A 17,325-nucleotide genomic window follows, 5' to 3' on the forward strand; every position below is an offset into this window, starting at 1 on the left:
GCTCTTCATCCACCAGAAGCTTTCATCTGGTGGGAAAAGAGAGACGCCTTTGTAGCAGAAGTGGTGTGCACTGAATATGAATGTCCCATGGTCCCCGGCTGCTGGTGCAGTTTTGAGAGGGTCTGGGAATTTTGGTGGAGAGGCCTAGCTGGTAGAAGTAAAGTAGGTCACAAAGGTTTCTTGGGAGTGTCTTGTCCTTGGCCTCCCCCCCCCCCACACACTCTGCTCCCTGTCTACCACGAGGTAAAAAAAGCCATTCTACCACTTGTTCCCATCAACATGATGCTCTGCCCAAGCACACCAAGCCGTGCAACCATGGGCTAGACTTTCCAAAACTGCAAATCAAAAGCAATCTTTCTTCAGTTTGTTTCTGCTAGATATTTTGTCACAGAGAAAAGTCATATAAGCTTTAGGGAATGAAGACTGATTGACTAGTGAGTGAGTAAAGTGATATGATATTTGATACATTCTCAGAGTTTCCATCCCTGTTTAAATCCATCTACTTTCATTTTGTTATGTTTTGTTTCTTGAGAAAGGGTTTCTCTGGTGTAACAGTCCTGGCTGTCCTGGAACTCACTCTATAGGCCAGGCTGACCTCGAACTCAGGTGCTGGGATTAAAAGTGTGGACTACCACACCTGGCTCTCAACTTTTTCTATTAGAAGCTGCCATGGTCTGAATTGTGTCCTACAAAGTTTATAAGCTGAAGCCCTGATTGGAGGAGGTCACGTACTTGGAGGCTGGGTCTTTCAGAGGTAATTAAGTTAATTAGTTCACTATGGTAGTCCCCTGTCCAGTCTGACTGTGGTCCCGATGAGAGGACAGACACAGACAAAACAGAGGGCCTGCCTGCCTTATGAGAACACAGGAAAAAGATGCTGACTGCATACTAAGGAGAGGCCTAAGGAGGAGCCAGCTGCTGGCACCAGACACTCTGACTTCAGCCTCCAGGACTGTGATGAACAACTTTCTTTTGTTTATACTCTTCTCTGTGGTGTTGCTCTGACAGCTGGAGGTGCCCTGAGCATATTAGTCATCTGTGTAAATTCCCTATGTTGTGTCTGCATCTGTATCTGATGCTCAGTCTCTCCTCACACCTCTTCTTTTTAAAGATTTATGTTATTTTATTTGTTACTATTTGTTTTATTTTATCCTATGGGATTTTGCCTATATGGATGTCTGTGCACCTCCTGCACACAGAAAAGGGCATCTGATTCTCTGGAACTGAAACTGCATGTTGTGAGGTGCCATGTGGTTGATTGGACCTGGACCCAGGTCCTCTGCAAGATCAGTGAGTGCTCTTACTGGCTGAGCCCCTTCTTTTTCTTCTTATTATGCCATGTAAAGTTTTTGTTAAAATCTGGTTAATAATCAACAGGGCAATGCTCCTGAATAATGACATTTATTTGAGACCAGCCAAGGACTGCAATGGGAACAGGTGTGTCCTAATAAACTATGGCATGATAAAGGGCTAAGGCAAGGGGAAGTTTTCAAAAATAAAGTGAAGATTGCATAAGATCTTGTGAAACAATACTCCTTGGCTACAAGGATCAATACAGTGACGACAGTTCAAGGCGGCAGGCTGTCCTTGTAGAAATACCTTCTGGGCAAGTCTACAGTGGCCTCAGTGCAAACTGGTCCCAATAGTCTGTTGTGAATGGCGCTTGCCATTAGGCATGCCATCGTAAGACCCCCCCTTCTTAATTGTGAGACCACCTTCATACCATCCAAGCATTATTGATTAATTTGGTTTGAACTTGACAGCTCAATACAGTACTCTGTTTTGATTTTGACAGCTTTTATAGGGAGCATGTTTTATTGGGTAACAGGAACTGAGGGAAATAGGCCTTTACATTGAGATTTTCTATTAATCTAGCTGGGATTTAGGCTGGGTCTGATGTTGATGCTCTTGTTTCTTCTCCCATTGCCTTTCTGGTTTCCTGGGACTTCTCCCTGAAATGGGATCTGTGCCTGGCAGTTCTCTCGGCTGTAGACCCCATGTTACTGTACCTTGTAGTTGCAGTTGGTGTGAAGTATAGTGTGGGAGGGGATCAGAAATGTTGTCAAAAGACAAAATCTCAGTCGTAGTGGCATGTATCTCTGGGTTGTGGCTGTCACCAATATTTCTGCTCTAGTTGAGTCAGGGTTTTCTTCAGGTTGACTAGGCCCTGGAATCTTTTCCTGAGGACCAGCTTTACTATGTAGAGTATCCAGGGCATGGTGCAAGATAAGGGGTCTTCCTTTCCCTGTCACAGCTGCCAGATCACCATGAGAACCTGGTGAGAGTCCTATGCAACCCGGTCCCCATGGCTCTAGCTGTTTCTTTTCCAGGGAAGTAGATCTCACCGACTCCAGATTTCACAGTGATGGTTAGGTTGGACTCCAGCCCTCTGATGAGTCAAAAGGTCACTGATTTTGTTGTGAGGATGGAGGGATCGTTTCTAGGTGCTGTGCATGTCACTGATGAACCTGCTCAGCTGAACTGAGGAAGAAGGGCATTTGAAATAGGGAAAGGTGTACTGGGTGAAAGGACAGAGGCTTACTGGGGAAAGCAAAGGCAAGCCAGTGTTCCTAGTGTTTAGAAAGGACACCGCACAACATGAGGGGGAACTGTGGGGAAGCAGTCGAGCTGGTTGGGTAAGGCTTCTTCTGCCATACATAGCGCTGTGCTTTTATCTCCAATGCGAAGCAGAGAGGAGTCCTTTGAGTTCCATTTAGAAAGTGTCATTCTTGCCACAGGAAGATGCAGGAGCTGAGTGCTAACTGAGGAGGCCTTTGTAGCTCAGTGGGCAAGGGAGCTCTGTCTGGGGTGTGGTCCTTGTGGGCTTTAGGTTATGCTGGGAGGAAAAGCAGGCAAGATTTCTGATGAATAAGAGAGTCAGTACCCACATCTCTTTCTGTAGCTGTCTGGTGAGGAACATGGAGAACTGTGAATTGGAATTTGATGTTGTGCAAGCAGATATGGTATCAGGTTCCCAAGGTGAGCTTTCTAGAAGGTTTGTCAATAGGAAACCCAGAATTCAGAGAGAGAGGAGTGTTAGAGAAACAAAGTTGAGCATCACTGGAAAGCATGTGGGATTTGAAGACTTGCCATGGGTGAGGCGGTCACCTAAGGAGAAAAGGGAAGAGAAGGACACCGGGACAGAGGCAAGTGCGTGGAAGAGGACTAGGGAGGAGGACATGCTGCAGAAGCCATGGAACAGGTCTTCCCGATCATCTTCTAAGGATGGGAAGTGGGGGTTAGCTGTATCAGAGAACTAAGTAAGAACTGAGCAATAACAGTGTGGAGATCAGTGGTGACCCTGAGAGGTACCACGTCAGGGAGTGAAGAGACAGCAGTGTGACTGGCAGGTAAAGGAGCAGTGTGAGGCGGAGCAGGAATGTGGCAACAACAGCCAATCCCTAGAGTATTCTAGAAAGAAGCAAAAGGCAGGCAGGATCTGGGCATGAATTGGGGCTCTGGAGGATGGCTTTTCACCTTTTCCCTGTTTTCTCAAAGTTTGGAAGCACAAGGCTCAAGCTGCTGCTGGGCTAGACTCTTGGGTGTCTGTGGTGTCTTGGAAGTAGCCAGTGATCCCAGAGGAGGATGATGTACAGGTGTACTCTGAGAGCTCGGCTGTTGCCTGGAAGTCCTGGTAGGAACAAGTGTGGTTGCAGTTCAAACACATGACCTTGTCTCAGGTGAAGGAGAAGGCCTGCTGGATTCCTTCAAGATAGTTTTAAGTATTAAATACATTGAATGGTTAAAAAAAATCATAAATTATTACTAATATGTGGACAGAGATGATTTTTTTTGGTGATTGTGAAGAATTTTTATTATACATTCAGTGTATATTCTCAAGTTAATTTACTTGTGATTTGGAATATGAAATCTAATATATAGAATATGTGCATAGAAATGGTATTCTCATTAAATTAATTCATATTTTATTTAAAAGATTTGTGCAGATTCATTTATTATTTCCATATTAGAGTCCTGCTGGTCCCTCTCATATGCCCTGGGCACGCTGCTGCTTGCCTCTTACTGGGCACTGGGGGTAGGATTCTCAGGCTTTTCCTGTAACAGCCTTCCTGAGAAACTTCTTAACATTGCTTGTTGACTCCTAGTAACAAAGAAAGACAGTCTTCTGTCATCCCACTATCCCAGAACAGTCATAGCTTGAGTCAGATTAACGTTTTTCTTTTGCATATTATGGTTGCAGTTATTCAGCCCTAGTCTTACATTATTTCCTTGTCTTCCAGGTTCTTATATTAGCTAATATTTTTTTTCATTTTTCTATAATTTTCTTTATTATTATTATGTGGTTTTAAATTCTATTAAAATTTTTAAATGATTTATTATTGTTATTTTTTTAATATCCAGACCTCAGTTTCCTCTCCCGTCTCTCCTCCCAGTCCCTCCACTGCACCTCCCCTCTTTCCACCCCCATCCACTCCTCTTCCATTTCTATTCAGAGAAGGGAAAGCCTCCCATGGTTATCAACCAAACATGGCATACCAAGTTGAAGTAAAACTAGGCACCTCCCCTCATATTAAGGCTGGATAAGGCAACCCAGTAGGAAGAAAGAGTCTGAAAAGCAAGTAACAGAGTCAGAAACAGCCCCTACTTCTATTGTTAGGAGTCCCTCAAGAAGACCAAGCTACACAGCTGTCATACATGTATGTATAGGGCCTAGATCAATCCCATGCAGGCTCTGTGAGCTCCAGTGAACTAGGTTAGTTGATTCTGTGGGTTTTCTTGTGTCTTTGATTCCCCCCCCCCCCCGACTCCTACAATCCTTCCTCCCCATCTTTTGCAGGATTCCCTAAGCTCCTCCTGATGTTTGTCTGTGGGTCTCTACATTTGTTTGCATCAGTTGCTGGATGAAGCTTCTCTGATAACAATTGACTAGGCTCCAATCTATCTATGAGTATAGCAGAATATCATTAGGCATCATTACATTGCCTTTCTTTTTTTTTGCCAGTCATATTTGGTTCTCTCCTAGGCTATCCTGCCTCTGGGTCCTGGTGTACCAGGCAGTGTCAGGGATGGGATCCCTCTTATGGAATGGGTCTCAGGCTGGACCAGTTATTGGTTGGCCACTCCCACGATTTCTGTGCCACCTAATTTACCCCAGCACATCTTGTAGGCAGGACAAATTGTAGGTCAAAAGTTATATGTCTGGGTTGGTGACCCAGTCCCTCCACTGGAAATTTTGCCTGGTTACAGGAGATGGCCAGTTCAAGCTACATATGACCTGTTGCTAGGAATCTTAGCTGAAGTCATTCTTGTAGATTCCTGGGAGTGTCCATTGCACTAGGTTTCTACCTCACCCTAAAATGGCTTCCTTTTCCAGTTGTCTCTTCCAGTACTCTGCCCCTCCATAACCCCCTCCACCTACCCCTTCTGTTCCCATTTCCACCCATCCCCAGTCTACCGTTAAAATCTATTTTTCCTTTCCCGGGAAGATCCAACTGTCCTCCCCTTAACTCTCCTTGTTACTTAGCTTCTCTGGGTCTGCAGAGAAGCAGCATGGTTATCCATGCTTTGTAGCATAATTATCCTTTACTTTATGACTAATATCCACTTATAAGTGAGTACATACCGTGTTTATCTTTTTGGGCCTGAATTACCATCCAATTGTTTCTAGTGCCATCCAATTGCCTGTAAATTTCATGATGTATTATTTGTTTGTTTGTTTGGTTGGTTGGTTTTTGGTTTTTCGAGAGAGGGTTTCTCTATATAACAGCCCTGGCTGTCCTGGAACTCTCACTTTATAGACCTAGCTGGCCTTGAATTCACAGAGATCCTCCTGTCTCTGCCTTCCCGAGTGCTGGGATTGAAGGCATGGGCCACCATAACTGGCAATGTCATTTTTTAAAACAGCTAAGTAATACTCCATTGTGTAAATGTGCCACATTTTCTTTATCCATTCTTTAGTTGAAGGACATCTAGGTTGTTTCCAGTTCCAGGCTGTTTCAAGTAAAACTGCTATGAACATATTTAAACAAATGTCCTTGTGGTATGATGGGCCATCCTTTGGGTATATACCCAAGAGTAGTTATAGCAGCTAAGGTAGATTGTTTCCCAGTTTTCTGAGAAACCACCATTTGATTTCCAAAGTGGCTGTACAAGTTTACACTCTCACCAGCTATAAGTTCGATACCAACCTGGTCTACAGATCTACTACAGGCTCTGTTAGTCAAGTCACAAGACCTTGACTTCTTTTTAAATTAGCTCAGCTATCCCAGTCTTTTGCCTTTCCAAATAAGCTCAAGAGCAGGTTGTTGATTTTAAAACTTTATGTATTTGTTTTATGTATATGGGTTTATGTGTATCTGCGTACCATGTGTCTGCCTGATGCCTGCGGAGGCTAGTAGGGTACACTGGAGTCCCTGGAACTGTAGTTACAGACATTGCCAACCACCATATGGGTGCTGGGAATTGAACCTAGGTCCTCTGTAAGAGCAACCAGTGTTCTTAACTGCTAAACCATCTCTCTAGCTGTGGTTTGTTGATTTTTACAAAAATGTTTACTGGGACTTTGGTTGGAATCACATTGAGTATGTTGGTAAAGTTGAAGAGGTCTGACATTGTAAGCGTCTTATCCATAAATGTTACTATGTGCTGGTTGACTTGGTCCTCAGTGGGTGGCACTACCTGGAGATGAAGGAAACTTAGGAGATGGGGCCAAGTTGAAAGAAGTAGGTCACTTCAGGGAGCTTGCTTTCGAAGGAGACTGTGGAACTTTGGCCCCTTCCTTTTCCTCCCTTCATTTCCTATCAAGAGTGAGGTGAGCTGCTTCTCTTACCATGTACTTTCACTATGAAGTGTTACCTCATCATAGGCCCCGAAACAACCAGTCCAGACTGCCAGTGAGCCTCGTGTGAGTTTCTGCTGAGCAGAAAACTAGTCTCAACATAGGACATGTCTTCATTTCATTGCCTCCGGTCCTTTGGTGTCATGCGGGTTTTATCTTTGGAAGCTTCCAAACAGTCTATGTGACTTTTGGCCCAAATTTTATAACCTTTTGTCATCTTTAGTGTCTTCCTTTAAAAATTTGATTTCCAGTGCTTTTTATTGTCAATGTGTGGATAAAATTAATAATCTTTATGTGCTGACCTTGTAATCCTGAAACTTCATAAAACTCAGTTCCAGTGGCTTTTGCATCTTTTGAGATGTTCTATACAGGAGTCACATCATGTAGAAATAGAGACAGTTTCAGTTCTTCCTTTTCAGTCTGCTTGTCTCTGTCACAGAGGTTAAAATCTCTAATGTGATTTCGATGGACGTTGTAAGGATGGTGGCCTTGCTTCTTAGAGAAGCATTTGGTCTACTATTATGTGTGATATTGTCCACCTGGTTTTTGTAGCTGCCCTCAATATGGTTCAAAATATTTTACTCTGTTCTTGATTTGATGAACATTTTTATAATAAAATAAATATTAAATTTACCAAAGGGCTTGTCAGCCTTTGGTTGAAAAATAAGTATTCTTTACTCTAAGTTATAAGATATATTGGCATAATTAAATGCTGAGCCCATTTAGCATTCCCAGAATGCTAATATATATTAGTTTTGAAGTATTGTCTCTATATTTTCCTGGATCTGATTTGCTAATATTTTGTTCAGAATTTTCACAAAAGATGTGGGTCTGCTATTTACTCATAAATATCCTTGTTTAAAAAGTTGAGATTTGTCCCTTTTTTCTTTCTTCTGTAAATCTTTTTAAAAAAAGTGTGTGTGGCGGTGGCGGCTGGTGGGGGGTTTGTGCACCTGAGTGCAGTGTCTACAAAGCCCAAAGGGTGTTGGATCCTCTGGAATTGGAGTTACAGATGGTTGTGAGCCAGTTAATGGGTGCTGAGAACCAAACTTGAGTCCTGGAAAAGCAATGAACACTCTTAACTGCTGAGCCAATCTCTCTAGTTCCATCTATTTTCTAGAAGGCCTATATAGAATTTCTTCTTTAAAAATGTGTGATAGGACTTATAAATGAAGCTGTCTGTGTCTGGATTCTTATTCATTATTTAATCATCTTTAGCTACAAATTCAATTTTCTTAGTAGATGTAGGATTAATTTAGGTTATTCAATCTAAAGAAAAAAATCAGTGTACTTTGAGAGTTTTTTCTTATAGACAATTTATTCATTCATCTAATTTTTAAAATTATGGATAGAAAATTGTTTATATCCCTTCTGATTTCTTTACTATATGTTGAATTTGTAGTTAAAGCCATTGCCTTATTCTTGATACTTATTTCTGACTTCTCCCCCTTTCCACTAGTCTGACTAGAGTTTGACTAATTTTAGAAATTACTTTTTAAATGACAAGCTTTTGCTTTTACTGATTTTTTTCCTCTTGAATTAATTTTATTTATTTATCTTTTTGTTTTTCATTTGGTGGTCTTTGAGACAAGAAACTCACTGTGTCTCCTTGGATATCCTGAGATTTAAAGTTCAGTTTTGCCTTAAACTCACAGTGGTTCTCTTGCCTTAGCTGTGAAGTTGCGGGCATTGAGCCACCATGCCCAGCATCTTTATTCTCAACTGTATTTCCACACATATCTGTATTATTTTTACCTTTATGTGTTTTGGTTTATTTTTTCCCCTCAGTTTTAAAGATTAAAGCAAAGATATCTAGAAATGATTCTATCTTTAATATCTATACTTAGAAGTATGGTGTTTGAAGATTTTTAAAGATGTCTTTATGGTCTTGGTTATAGAACTCTGTATATTTCCAGCTTAATCCCTGTGATCACAATACATACTTTGGAGTCATTAAATTATTTTGAGATTTGCTCTGTGACCCTGAATAGGTGTTTCTATTGGTGCTGTCCCATAGGTCCTAGGGAGGAATCTCTTATGCTAATTTTGGGTGTAGTGTCATCTAAATGGCAGAGAAAGTAGGATGGTTGCATTGTTTAGAAATTCTATCCATGTGTGATGACCCTTAATCCTAGCTAATCTCTGTGAGTTCGAGGCCAGCCTGGTCTACAAAGTGAGTTTCAGGACAGCCAGGGCTTTCTATCTCCTTATTCATTTTGTTTCATCTTAAAAACAAACGAAGAAGCCAATGATAGGATAGTGTTAAAGTTCCCAGATTTGGTTGTGACTGTTGATTTTCCCTGGGCACTCTGCCCTATGTGCCTTATCTCTGGACACTCTGTTGTTAAGTACATACATATTCAAGAGTGTTAAATATCTGAATGCATTGAACTCATAATTATTCAATACCACTTCATTCTTTTTTGTTTTTGTTTTTCAAGACAGGTTTCTCTATAGCTTTGGTGCCTGTCCTGGAACTGGCTCTTGTAGAACAGGTTGGTCTTGAACATACAGAGATCCACCTGCCTCTGCCTCCCAAGTGCTGGGATTAAAGGCGTGTGCCACCACTGTCCAGTCCTCTCTTTATTCTTGATACTTCTTGTTCTGAAATACTAGATACTGATGGCCATGTCATAAGAACAGCAAGTGGCAATTTAAGTTCATGGTGTCAGCCCACCAGGAGGAAAATTCTCTGATCAGTGATCCTCATTAAGCAAGGTTGCCAAGCTACAGCCTCCTGAATGCCTTTTGCTTCTGTTGTGCCTTTATTTGTTGTTGCTACAATCTTTCCCTGCTATCTGGCATGGTGTGAGTGATGTGGAGAGAGGGCATTTTTAATCTGTGGACTGTCAAGAAGATGACCCATTTCTAAGCAGTACTGTCTAATTGACAATTATAATGGTAGCTTATACAGAGTTTTGATGAATAAAAATATATTCAAGAATATGTTTCACAGCTAAGGCCTATGATTTCCACTTAAGGAGCTGTTTTAGATCAGGGCTCTGGTTAACAATCAAGGCAAACATTTGAATTTCCCCAGGAGCCAGGCTGGCTCTAATTTTCTTAATGCTGAAAAGACTCAGTCACAGATTTCAGTGTGCACCATTAACAGAAACAAAGCTTTAAAATAACTTTAAGTTAGACCAGAGGATTTGTTAATGGTTTGTAAGAAAATCCGTCCCAGAAGAACAATCTTAAAATTTATAAAGACGTATAGCTGAGCTGTCTGATTTGTTGGCCAGGATTGAAAGAGCAAAGCAACCCGATTGCTGGATGTACTTTCCTTACTAGGTCTGGTTGATAACCTAGGGCAATGATTAATTCTGCACAGATTCCTGACCTCAATTTTTTGATATGGGTGTGTACCCTGAAGACTGAAAGTTCAGCCAACTCACTTTTTATAGTAGAGAACCGAGGTCTAGAAACAGAAACAGCTTTTGTTCAGAAACACTTCAGGGAAACAGATTCTAACTGGTCAGGGCTACAGAGCATAATTTGACTCTATAGCCCCATGAAAGGACCAGAAATTTCTTTTTGTGGTCAAGGGTTACACATAGGGCAGATTTAAAGCGCTATAATGTCACAGTGTCTTGGGAGTGTCAATTCGAGCTGAAGCTAAGAGATTTACCGTATCTCAGGAATGTTGATTTGAGCCTGAATTAGAGGATTTATGACATGCCAGTGTCTCCTGTGTCTGAAACTTAGCACTTTCTGGACACTTTGGGGTCTGAGAAAATCCAGAATTTACGACTCCTGAATACAAGGTGTTAGTTATGTTTATATAGGGTATCAGTGCACAGTTTTAGCATTTTCACTAGTTTAGGTTAATGACTCTTTTAAAATTTAAGATTACCTCTCAGGATAGATAATAAAGTGACTGATTCTTTACAACCACAATGTGCAGTCTGCCAATAAAAGAAAAAATGCTTCTTTCTTGCTCTGTGACGCTCACCTGTAGTGCGTGTGAGTCGTCAGGCTAGTCCTTCTCATCTACAGTCATTCACGTGTGACTCCTGCACTGCCTGGAAGATTTCTGTGAGCTGTATAAGCTGTGGGGAAAGAGAGAATGGAGAACTAAAAAAGGAACCATCAAGAAAGTGTGTGAATGTCTTTTTCCCCTAACAAAGTCTCAGCTTTTCAGTTGTGCCAACGCTGTGGATTTTCCCTTCGAGCCCTATGCAGCCTGGAGGCTGGTCTCCCCGACTGAAGTAGCAAATGAAGACTATGATACTAACATAAACACCATACCTTTCTTGCAGCTAGTGTTTGTAAGACACAATTTTGTTACTTAAACATTGTATATTGGTTTTTGAGACAGGCTGTCTCATCGTGTGCCCAAGCTGGACTGGGACTTGTTTCCGTCCTGCCTTGGTCTTCTCACAGCTGTTGTTACAGGTGAGACTCCAGTTCTTTTGATTCTTATGTTCATCTCTAGAAAGCATCTAGAGACTTTCTTCCATATCCAGAGTGTGCTCTGTCTCTTGTGTTTATGTGATTTCTAAAAACACTTTAAAATTTATCTTTTTACTGTGTATATGTGTGCTTGCTTGTCTGTATGTAGTGCCTGTGGAGGCCATAGAGGGCGCCTAGTTTCTTTTAATGTTACTATTAGATAGCTTAACAATTAAGAATACTTACTGTTCTTGCAAAAAGCCTGAGGTCAGTTCCATTACTTATATATCAGGTGACTCATAACAACCTTTAACTGCTGTTCCAGGGGATCTGACACCTTTTTCTGGCCTGTATGGGCAGCTGCACACACATGGCATACAAATACATATAAGTAAAAATAAAATCTTTAAGGTAACCACTGAAGTACAGAAAGGAGGAACCATGGGTAACTGATGACTTCTGGAGCAGAAACGTCAGTGTTCTTCAGATGTAGCCCCTGAGAAGTTACCACGTTCCCCTGGGTAGCCCCATATTGCTTTTTTAAAGATATTCTTTTTTAAAGACATAAGGGTGGACTGGGGGAAGGGCGGTCCCAAGGCCAGTCCCACTCCCACGAGTGGTAGAGGCGGGTAACCTGAGGCCTCAGTGGGTCACCTTGGCAGGTGAAAGACAGACATACAGCATGCAGAGAGGCAAGTTTATTTAGTGAGTTATGGAGGGGAAAGGAGAGAGAGAAAAAAGGGAGAGAGGAAAGAGTGGGGAGAGAATAAAGAAGGGGAGAGAGAACAAGCAGAAGTTACCTCTTCAGGAAAGAGAAGGAAAGAAAGAGAGCATAGGCTGGAGGAGGCAGGCTGCTTCCCTCCGTGGAAGGAGAGGGGTTGGGAGAGGGAGGGGCTTGTCTCTTAAAGGGACAGGATACCCAGGTGACAGACCAGGCCAGCAGATCATAACATTCCCATCTCTTTCTTACAATAAAAAGATGGGAAGTTAGGCATAACAGGTTAAAAGAATTAGGATGGCTGATTCTCAAGACTGCTTCCTGCTTATTTGTGGGTGTTATCTTCCCGGGAGAACCTGAGAAAGGTGGGTGCTGGTCACATCCTGGGTTAGCTGGTTGCTTTACTCCTGTCCAGGGTTTGGAACTGTCCAGTGTCTCTTCTTGGACCTGGCAAGGTGTTGGCAGAACAGAGGACAAAGTTAAGTTTAGGAAGATAAAAAAAAATTTTCAGCACCAGGGAATTGAGAGGGGTGTATCTGACCTGTTTAAGGTGGATCCTTCAGTTTGGCTCCCTGGAACTCACAAGAATTCTTTGGGTTTTGGTAAGTTCCTCAGGAGGGAACCGGTGGAGGCCCTTGCTTATCTAAATGCCTGACCTTGGGAAAAGGACTTGTGGGAAGCAGATACTGACTCTTCAGGTTTCTTAGTCTTACTAGGTGGACCTGTTCTCCTCAGAATGCTCCCAAAAGGGAAGGTCATGACTTCTTACCCTTTTCCCATGACACCTTACCCTTCTGACCATTCTGTACGGATTAATAGAACTCTTGCCTTTAATGACCTCAGGCATTTCATCCCTGTGTCTAGTCAATTCCTGACATTCCTTCTAACATTTCCGTTCTTGGTGTAATTAGGAGGAATTACACAGTGAAATTTCTGGTTCTGTGGTGTCACGGATTTTTCCCCCAAAGAAGTATTTTGTTAAGGGAGGCTACCATTATACACACTTTTATCCTCTACCAAAAGCCCACCCCCATAAAATTTTCCAGAGGGAAATGTATTAATACTGAGAATCACTAGAAATGAAAATAAAAAGGTGCTGGAGAAGTATGGTCTGCAATGTAAAAATGCTAGAATGTTGTCAAACAGCAATGGTCACCATGTAGTCCATGTCCCTTCCTCTTGACCCACAGGCCCTCTTCCACTGCATACTTAATAAAATAAACAAATACGTGAACAGATGAATGAAAGAAGAGTTAAAGAAAGAAAGGAAGGAAGGAAGGAAGGAAGGAAGGTCCTTTGGAAGGCTTGTACTGATAAGAAAGAGGTGCTGATTGTAAGCATGGCTCCTGATACAGTCCTCAACCCACGGGGTATCCACCAGAGAGAAACTGTTAGAATTTATCCTGGTTAAAGAATTTTTTGACTTGGGCTATTATTTTGGTATATTTTTCAGAGGTTGTTCTACCATAAACAGGGCCAGGTTCTGTAACTCCTGTGCAGCATTCAGATGGAAAGCAAAGGAATGCCGTGTGGCGCTTGTAGCCTGTGTGCGGTGGTTTGAATGAGAAAGGCCCCCACGGGCTCCCACATTTGATTTCCAGGTGGTGGACTGGGAAGGATTAGCAGGTGTGACCTGTTGGGGGAGCCTCTCCTTGGTGTTTTTTTGAGGTTTCTAAAACCCACGCCAGGCTCTGCTTCCACCTTGTGAATAGGATGTGAGCTCTCAGCTATTGCAACAGCACTATGCCTGTCTGCCTGCCAAGTTTCCTGCCGTGATGGTCCTGGAATAACCTCTGAAACTGTAAGCAAGTTAAATGCTTTCTTTTGTAAGCAGCCTTGGTCATGGTGTCTCTTCGCAGCAATAGAATAGTAGCAAAGACACTGTGATATTGTCCACCTCAAAGACCCTGAGTAGACTCTATGTTGTGGCTGAGGGATTTGCCACAGTTGGAGTGAACTTGAGAGGTACTGCCTCCTGAAACAATTGTAGAAGTAGATGTAATGGATTAATAAAAAATGCTGCGGATCCCGGAGTAGCTGCAGTGGCAGAAAAACTGCAGTTCCCCGAGTGGCAGCAGGCAGCGGGTCCTGAGAGCAACCAGTCTCAGGCAGGGACAGCACAGTTCCCGGAGTGGCTGCAGCAGGCCATGAGGAGAGACAGACAGACAAAGCAACTGGTCCCGGGCAGGTCACGCAGTGAGTGAGAGAAGAGACATGGATAGGCACGCCATGCAGAATGAGGTTGGATATTTAGGGGGAAGGAAGAAGAGGAGGAGAGGGAAGGGGAGGAGAGAGAGGAGGGGGAGAGGGCAAGGGAAGAAGTGGGAGAGAGGGAGAAGCTGCCTCTTGGAGAGGAGAGGGAGACAGAAAAGAGACCCAGTCTGGAAGCTGAAGATCAGCCTGCCTCGGTGGGCGGGGTGGGGGTGGGGTGGGCATGGCTTGTCTCTTAAAGAGACAGGACAGATCATTATAGTAGGCAGTCTAGCAAACATGGGAAGCCCATGTTAGTCTGCTCTGCATAATGTGATTATTGTCTTAAAGGGAAGAAAGTCTTATTTTGTCTCCTTCTGTGAGATGCTTCAGTCTTTGGTCAGTTGGCCTTGTTGCTTTAGGTTGTGACAGCAGGATATGTCTGTTTACCACGTAGCAGCTAAGAAGCAAAGAGATAAAGGGATTTGTGTCCCAATATCCCCTTCAAGAGCGTGTTCCTTATGATCTAACTTCCTCCCATTAAGTGCTACTCCCTAAAGTTTTCACCACCGCCCAAGAACACCCCAGGCTAACAGCCAAATATTTCACATGGGAGCTTTAGGGGACACAGCAAACCTCTTAGGAGCCCTGAGATTTCTAGTTCAGTGGGTTTTAAGATTTATTTTATGTGTATGAGTGTTTTGTCTGTCTGTATGTATGTGCACCAGATATGTGCCTGGTACCTGTGGAGGTCAGAGGAAAGTATTGGATCCCTTGGAATTGGAGTTATGGATGGTTTGAAATACCATGTGGGTTCTGGGAATTGAACCCAGGTCCTCTGAAAATTAAAGTGCTCTTAACTACTGAGCAATCTCTCTATGCTTTAGTGTTTTAAATGATATAGTCATGACATTTAAAGATGGCTGCTTATTAAAGGCGGTGATTGTGTTCAGTCATGAACATAGAAAGCTAGGCTTTCTGTTTCTGGACTAGCTCACAGCTCCTCTGTCAGACCTGTCATTCAGAAAGACCCCCTTTGGGGTGACTTCCTGAAGAGACTTTGCTTTTAACCAGCAGCATCTTCTCTCCCCAGATCCAGATGCAGAAGTGTGCCTTCATGCCTTGCGACTTATCCAGTCTGTGGTTCTAGAACCAGAGGTCTTCTCCAAGTTGGCTCTGGAACTCCGAAGCTCCTTACCCCTACAGCGCATCCTGGCCATGTCCAAGAGCCGCAACTCCCACCTGCAGACTGCTGCCCGGGAGCTCCTGGAAGACCTCCGTGCCCTGGACTGCAGTGTTTAAATGCACTTGACCAACAAGGGCTTGGTGAAAATGCCAGTGGCCCTTTCCCTCCCCAGGCCCTTTACCGTTGTGTTCACAACTAGATGGCACTGTGTCATGTGTTAGCCATCGAAGGCCTTGACTGACTTAGATGCACATGATGGGTAAGGTAAGCATCGTGCATTTCCATCCTAGGAGGCCACACTTGTTAGATACTTGGTTATGGTTAATCTTGCCAGAGCAGTAACCAAAAAAGGTTGTATTCTCCAGTAAGAAGTCCTCTCTGAACACATGGAAACTCTTCCAGAGCTTTCTCAGAGTAGCTTCTTGCTGTCCTAGAGGCTGCCCACACCAATAGGGTCACTCTAAAGATGGGACCATGTGATCAGTGTTTCCCAGAAGCATTTCAGTAATAGCTCATCCTCTTTTTCTAGTCACCGTAGCCCCTACTACACAGGCTTACTTTTGTAACCTTTGGATGAACCTGTTATTTTACATGACACTGGACATTTGAACTCTGTTTTGGTGCTGCTTTTATTTTTGAATAAAGTTGAGTCAATATTAGCTATTACATTGTAAAATACAATCTTGCATTTAGAAGTTGGTGTCCTTTGTATATTAACAATGTCATTTGTATAGCAAAACACACTTTCCTTACTTTGTTCTGGCCCTTTGTGAACTTAAAACAAGTATAGGAAAATGACCTCAAGATAAGAAAGATGAAAAGTAAATTCCATTAAGCCATCTACCTGCCTTTGCACTCCTGTGGTATGTGTGTGTGTGTGTGTGTGTGTGTGTGTGTGTGCAGCCATCACACTAGCTTATGTTCTGAGACACTGGCAGAGAACATAAAAAAACATGCTGTACCTGTCACAGACGGAGAAGTGTGCGAGAGAATTCCATTTAAGTCAGCATGTCATTCTTTCTCTGGGTTGCTTCCTTGAAGACAGGGCAAGTTACTGCAGGACATTGAGCTTGGCCCCCTGTAAGGGAAGATGTGAATCTCTGTGTCCCCATGCAGTGGCAGCCTCAGCACACGTTGAGCTGTTTCTCTGTGTGTGGTGTTGTAGAATGACTTCATTGTCTTTTAAGAGAATATGTTTTTTATGTTGAACAAAGAACTCAGAGAAAGGTATGGCTGCTTGGATCTCACAAGGCAGCCTTTTGTGGAGCACTAACTCAGCAGAGCCAGGGAGATACAAAGCAGCTTAAGATTCATGGAGGGAGATGTGGGTCTTTCTGTGCTTGGTTGCTTGGTTGCTTGGTAGGTCTGGTTCCAATTAAAAATGAATGAGTACAGCAGGGTGGTGGTGGCACACGCCCTTAATTCCAGAACTCAGGAGGCAGAGGCAGGCGCATCTCTGTGAGTTAGAGATCAGCCTGGTCTACAGAGTGAGTTCCAGGATAAGCTCCCAAGCTACACAGAGAAACCCTGTCTGGAAAAAACAAACAATAACAAAAACAAAGCCAAAAAGTAAAAAATGAATGCACACTTCAAAATGGCATTCCCTTGTTTCTACTTGCTACTCATCCTAGCAGGGGGAAGCTGTTGTGCTTCTTTCGCGATTGCTGAGATTGCTCTACCAAAAAAAGTCTAGCTTTCTGTAGATAAGAAGAAACTGCCAGCCCTATGAATACCATGTGGGTTGGGAGTTATTAGATGGTCATGAGGGTAAGGACTTGATCATTTCTTCTCTTCTGAGGTAGATTCTAGGCAAGTGTTCCAGGCAGATTCTCCTAGAATTACTATGACGTGTTTCCTTTGTGAGTACCACAGGCTGTGCCAAAGGGCCTAGGCAAGGCCAGCAGGAAAGCATGGCTTCCTTAATTTTTTTTTTCTGTATCTAGTAAATTGTAGAAAACTCACTTAACTAAAAAATTAAAAATATACTTTGAAGCATATCCGTTGCAGGGACTGAACCCTTGTGCATTTAAAATCCAGAGC

The 17,325-nt window shown here is 42.9% G+C and overlaps 1 protein-coding gene and 1 long non-coding RNA gene across 5 annotated transcripts in view; one reads left to right on the forward strand and one right to left on the reverse strand.

Annotated features, from left to right (window-relative positions):
• The window catches only part of Hsf2bp (heat shock transcription factor 2 binding protein), a 90,868-nt gene extending 74,924 nt beyond the window's left edge, over positions 1-15,944 (forward strand). For both annotated transcript variants that reach the window (XM_085679826.2, XM_048451313.3), the window contains one exon: positions 15,193-15,944. In XM_085679826.2, the coding sequence (XP_085535952.1) occupies positions 15,193-15,484 (292 nt within the window). In that variant the 3' untranslated portion in view covers positions 15,485-15,944. The remainder of the gene's footprint in view (positions 1-15,192) is intronic.
• On the reverse strand, positions 1,781-11,553 carry LOC125411333 (uncharacterized). 3 transcript variants are annotated; one of them, XR_014998375.2, is made up of 4 exons: positions 11,438-11,553; positions 10,752-10,848; positions 3,478-3,631; positions 1,781-2,836 (listed from the first exon to the last, which is right to left on the reverse strand). It is a non-coding gene; the product is annotated as an uncharacterized LOC125411333 (long non-coding RNA). The 3 variants fall into 3 exon arrangements; XR_007235302.3 differs by having other exon boundaries at positions 1,781-3,631; XR_014998374.2 differs by having other exon boundaries at positions 1,781-3,705.
• Positions 15,945-17,325: the final 1,381 nt, after the last annotated feature.

The sequence above is a fragment of the Myodes glareolus genome, chromosome 18, assembly GCF_982192425.1.
Source record: "Myodes glareolus chromosome 18, mMyoGla1.1, whole genome shotgun sequence".
Taxonomy (NCBI): Eukaryota; Metazoa; Chordata; class Mammalia; order Rodentia; family Cricetidae; genus Myodes; species Myodes glareolus.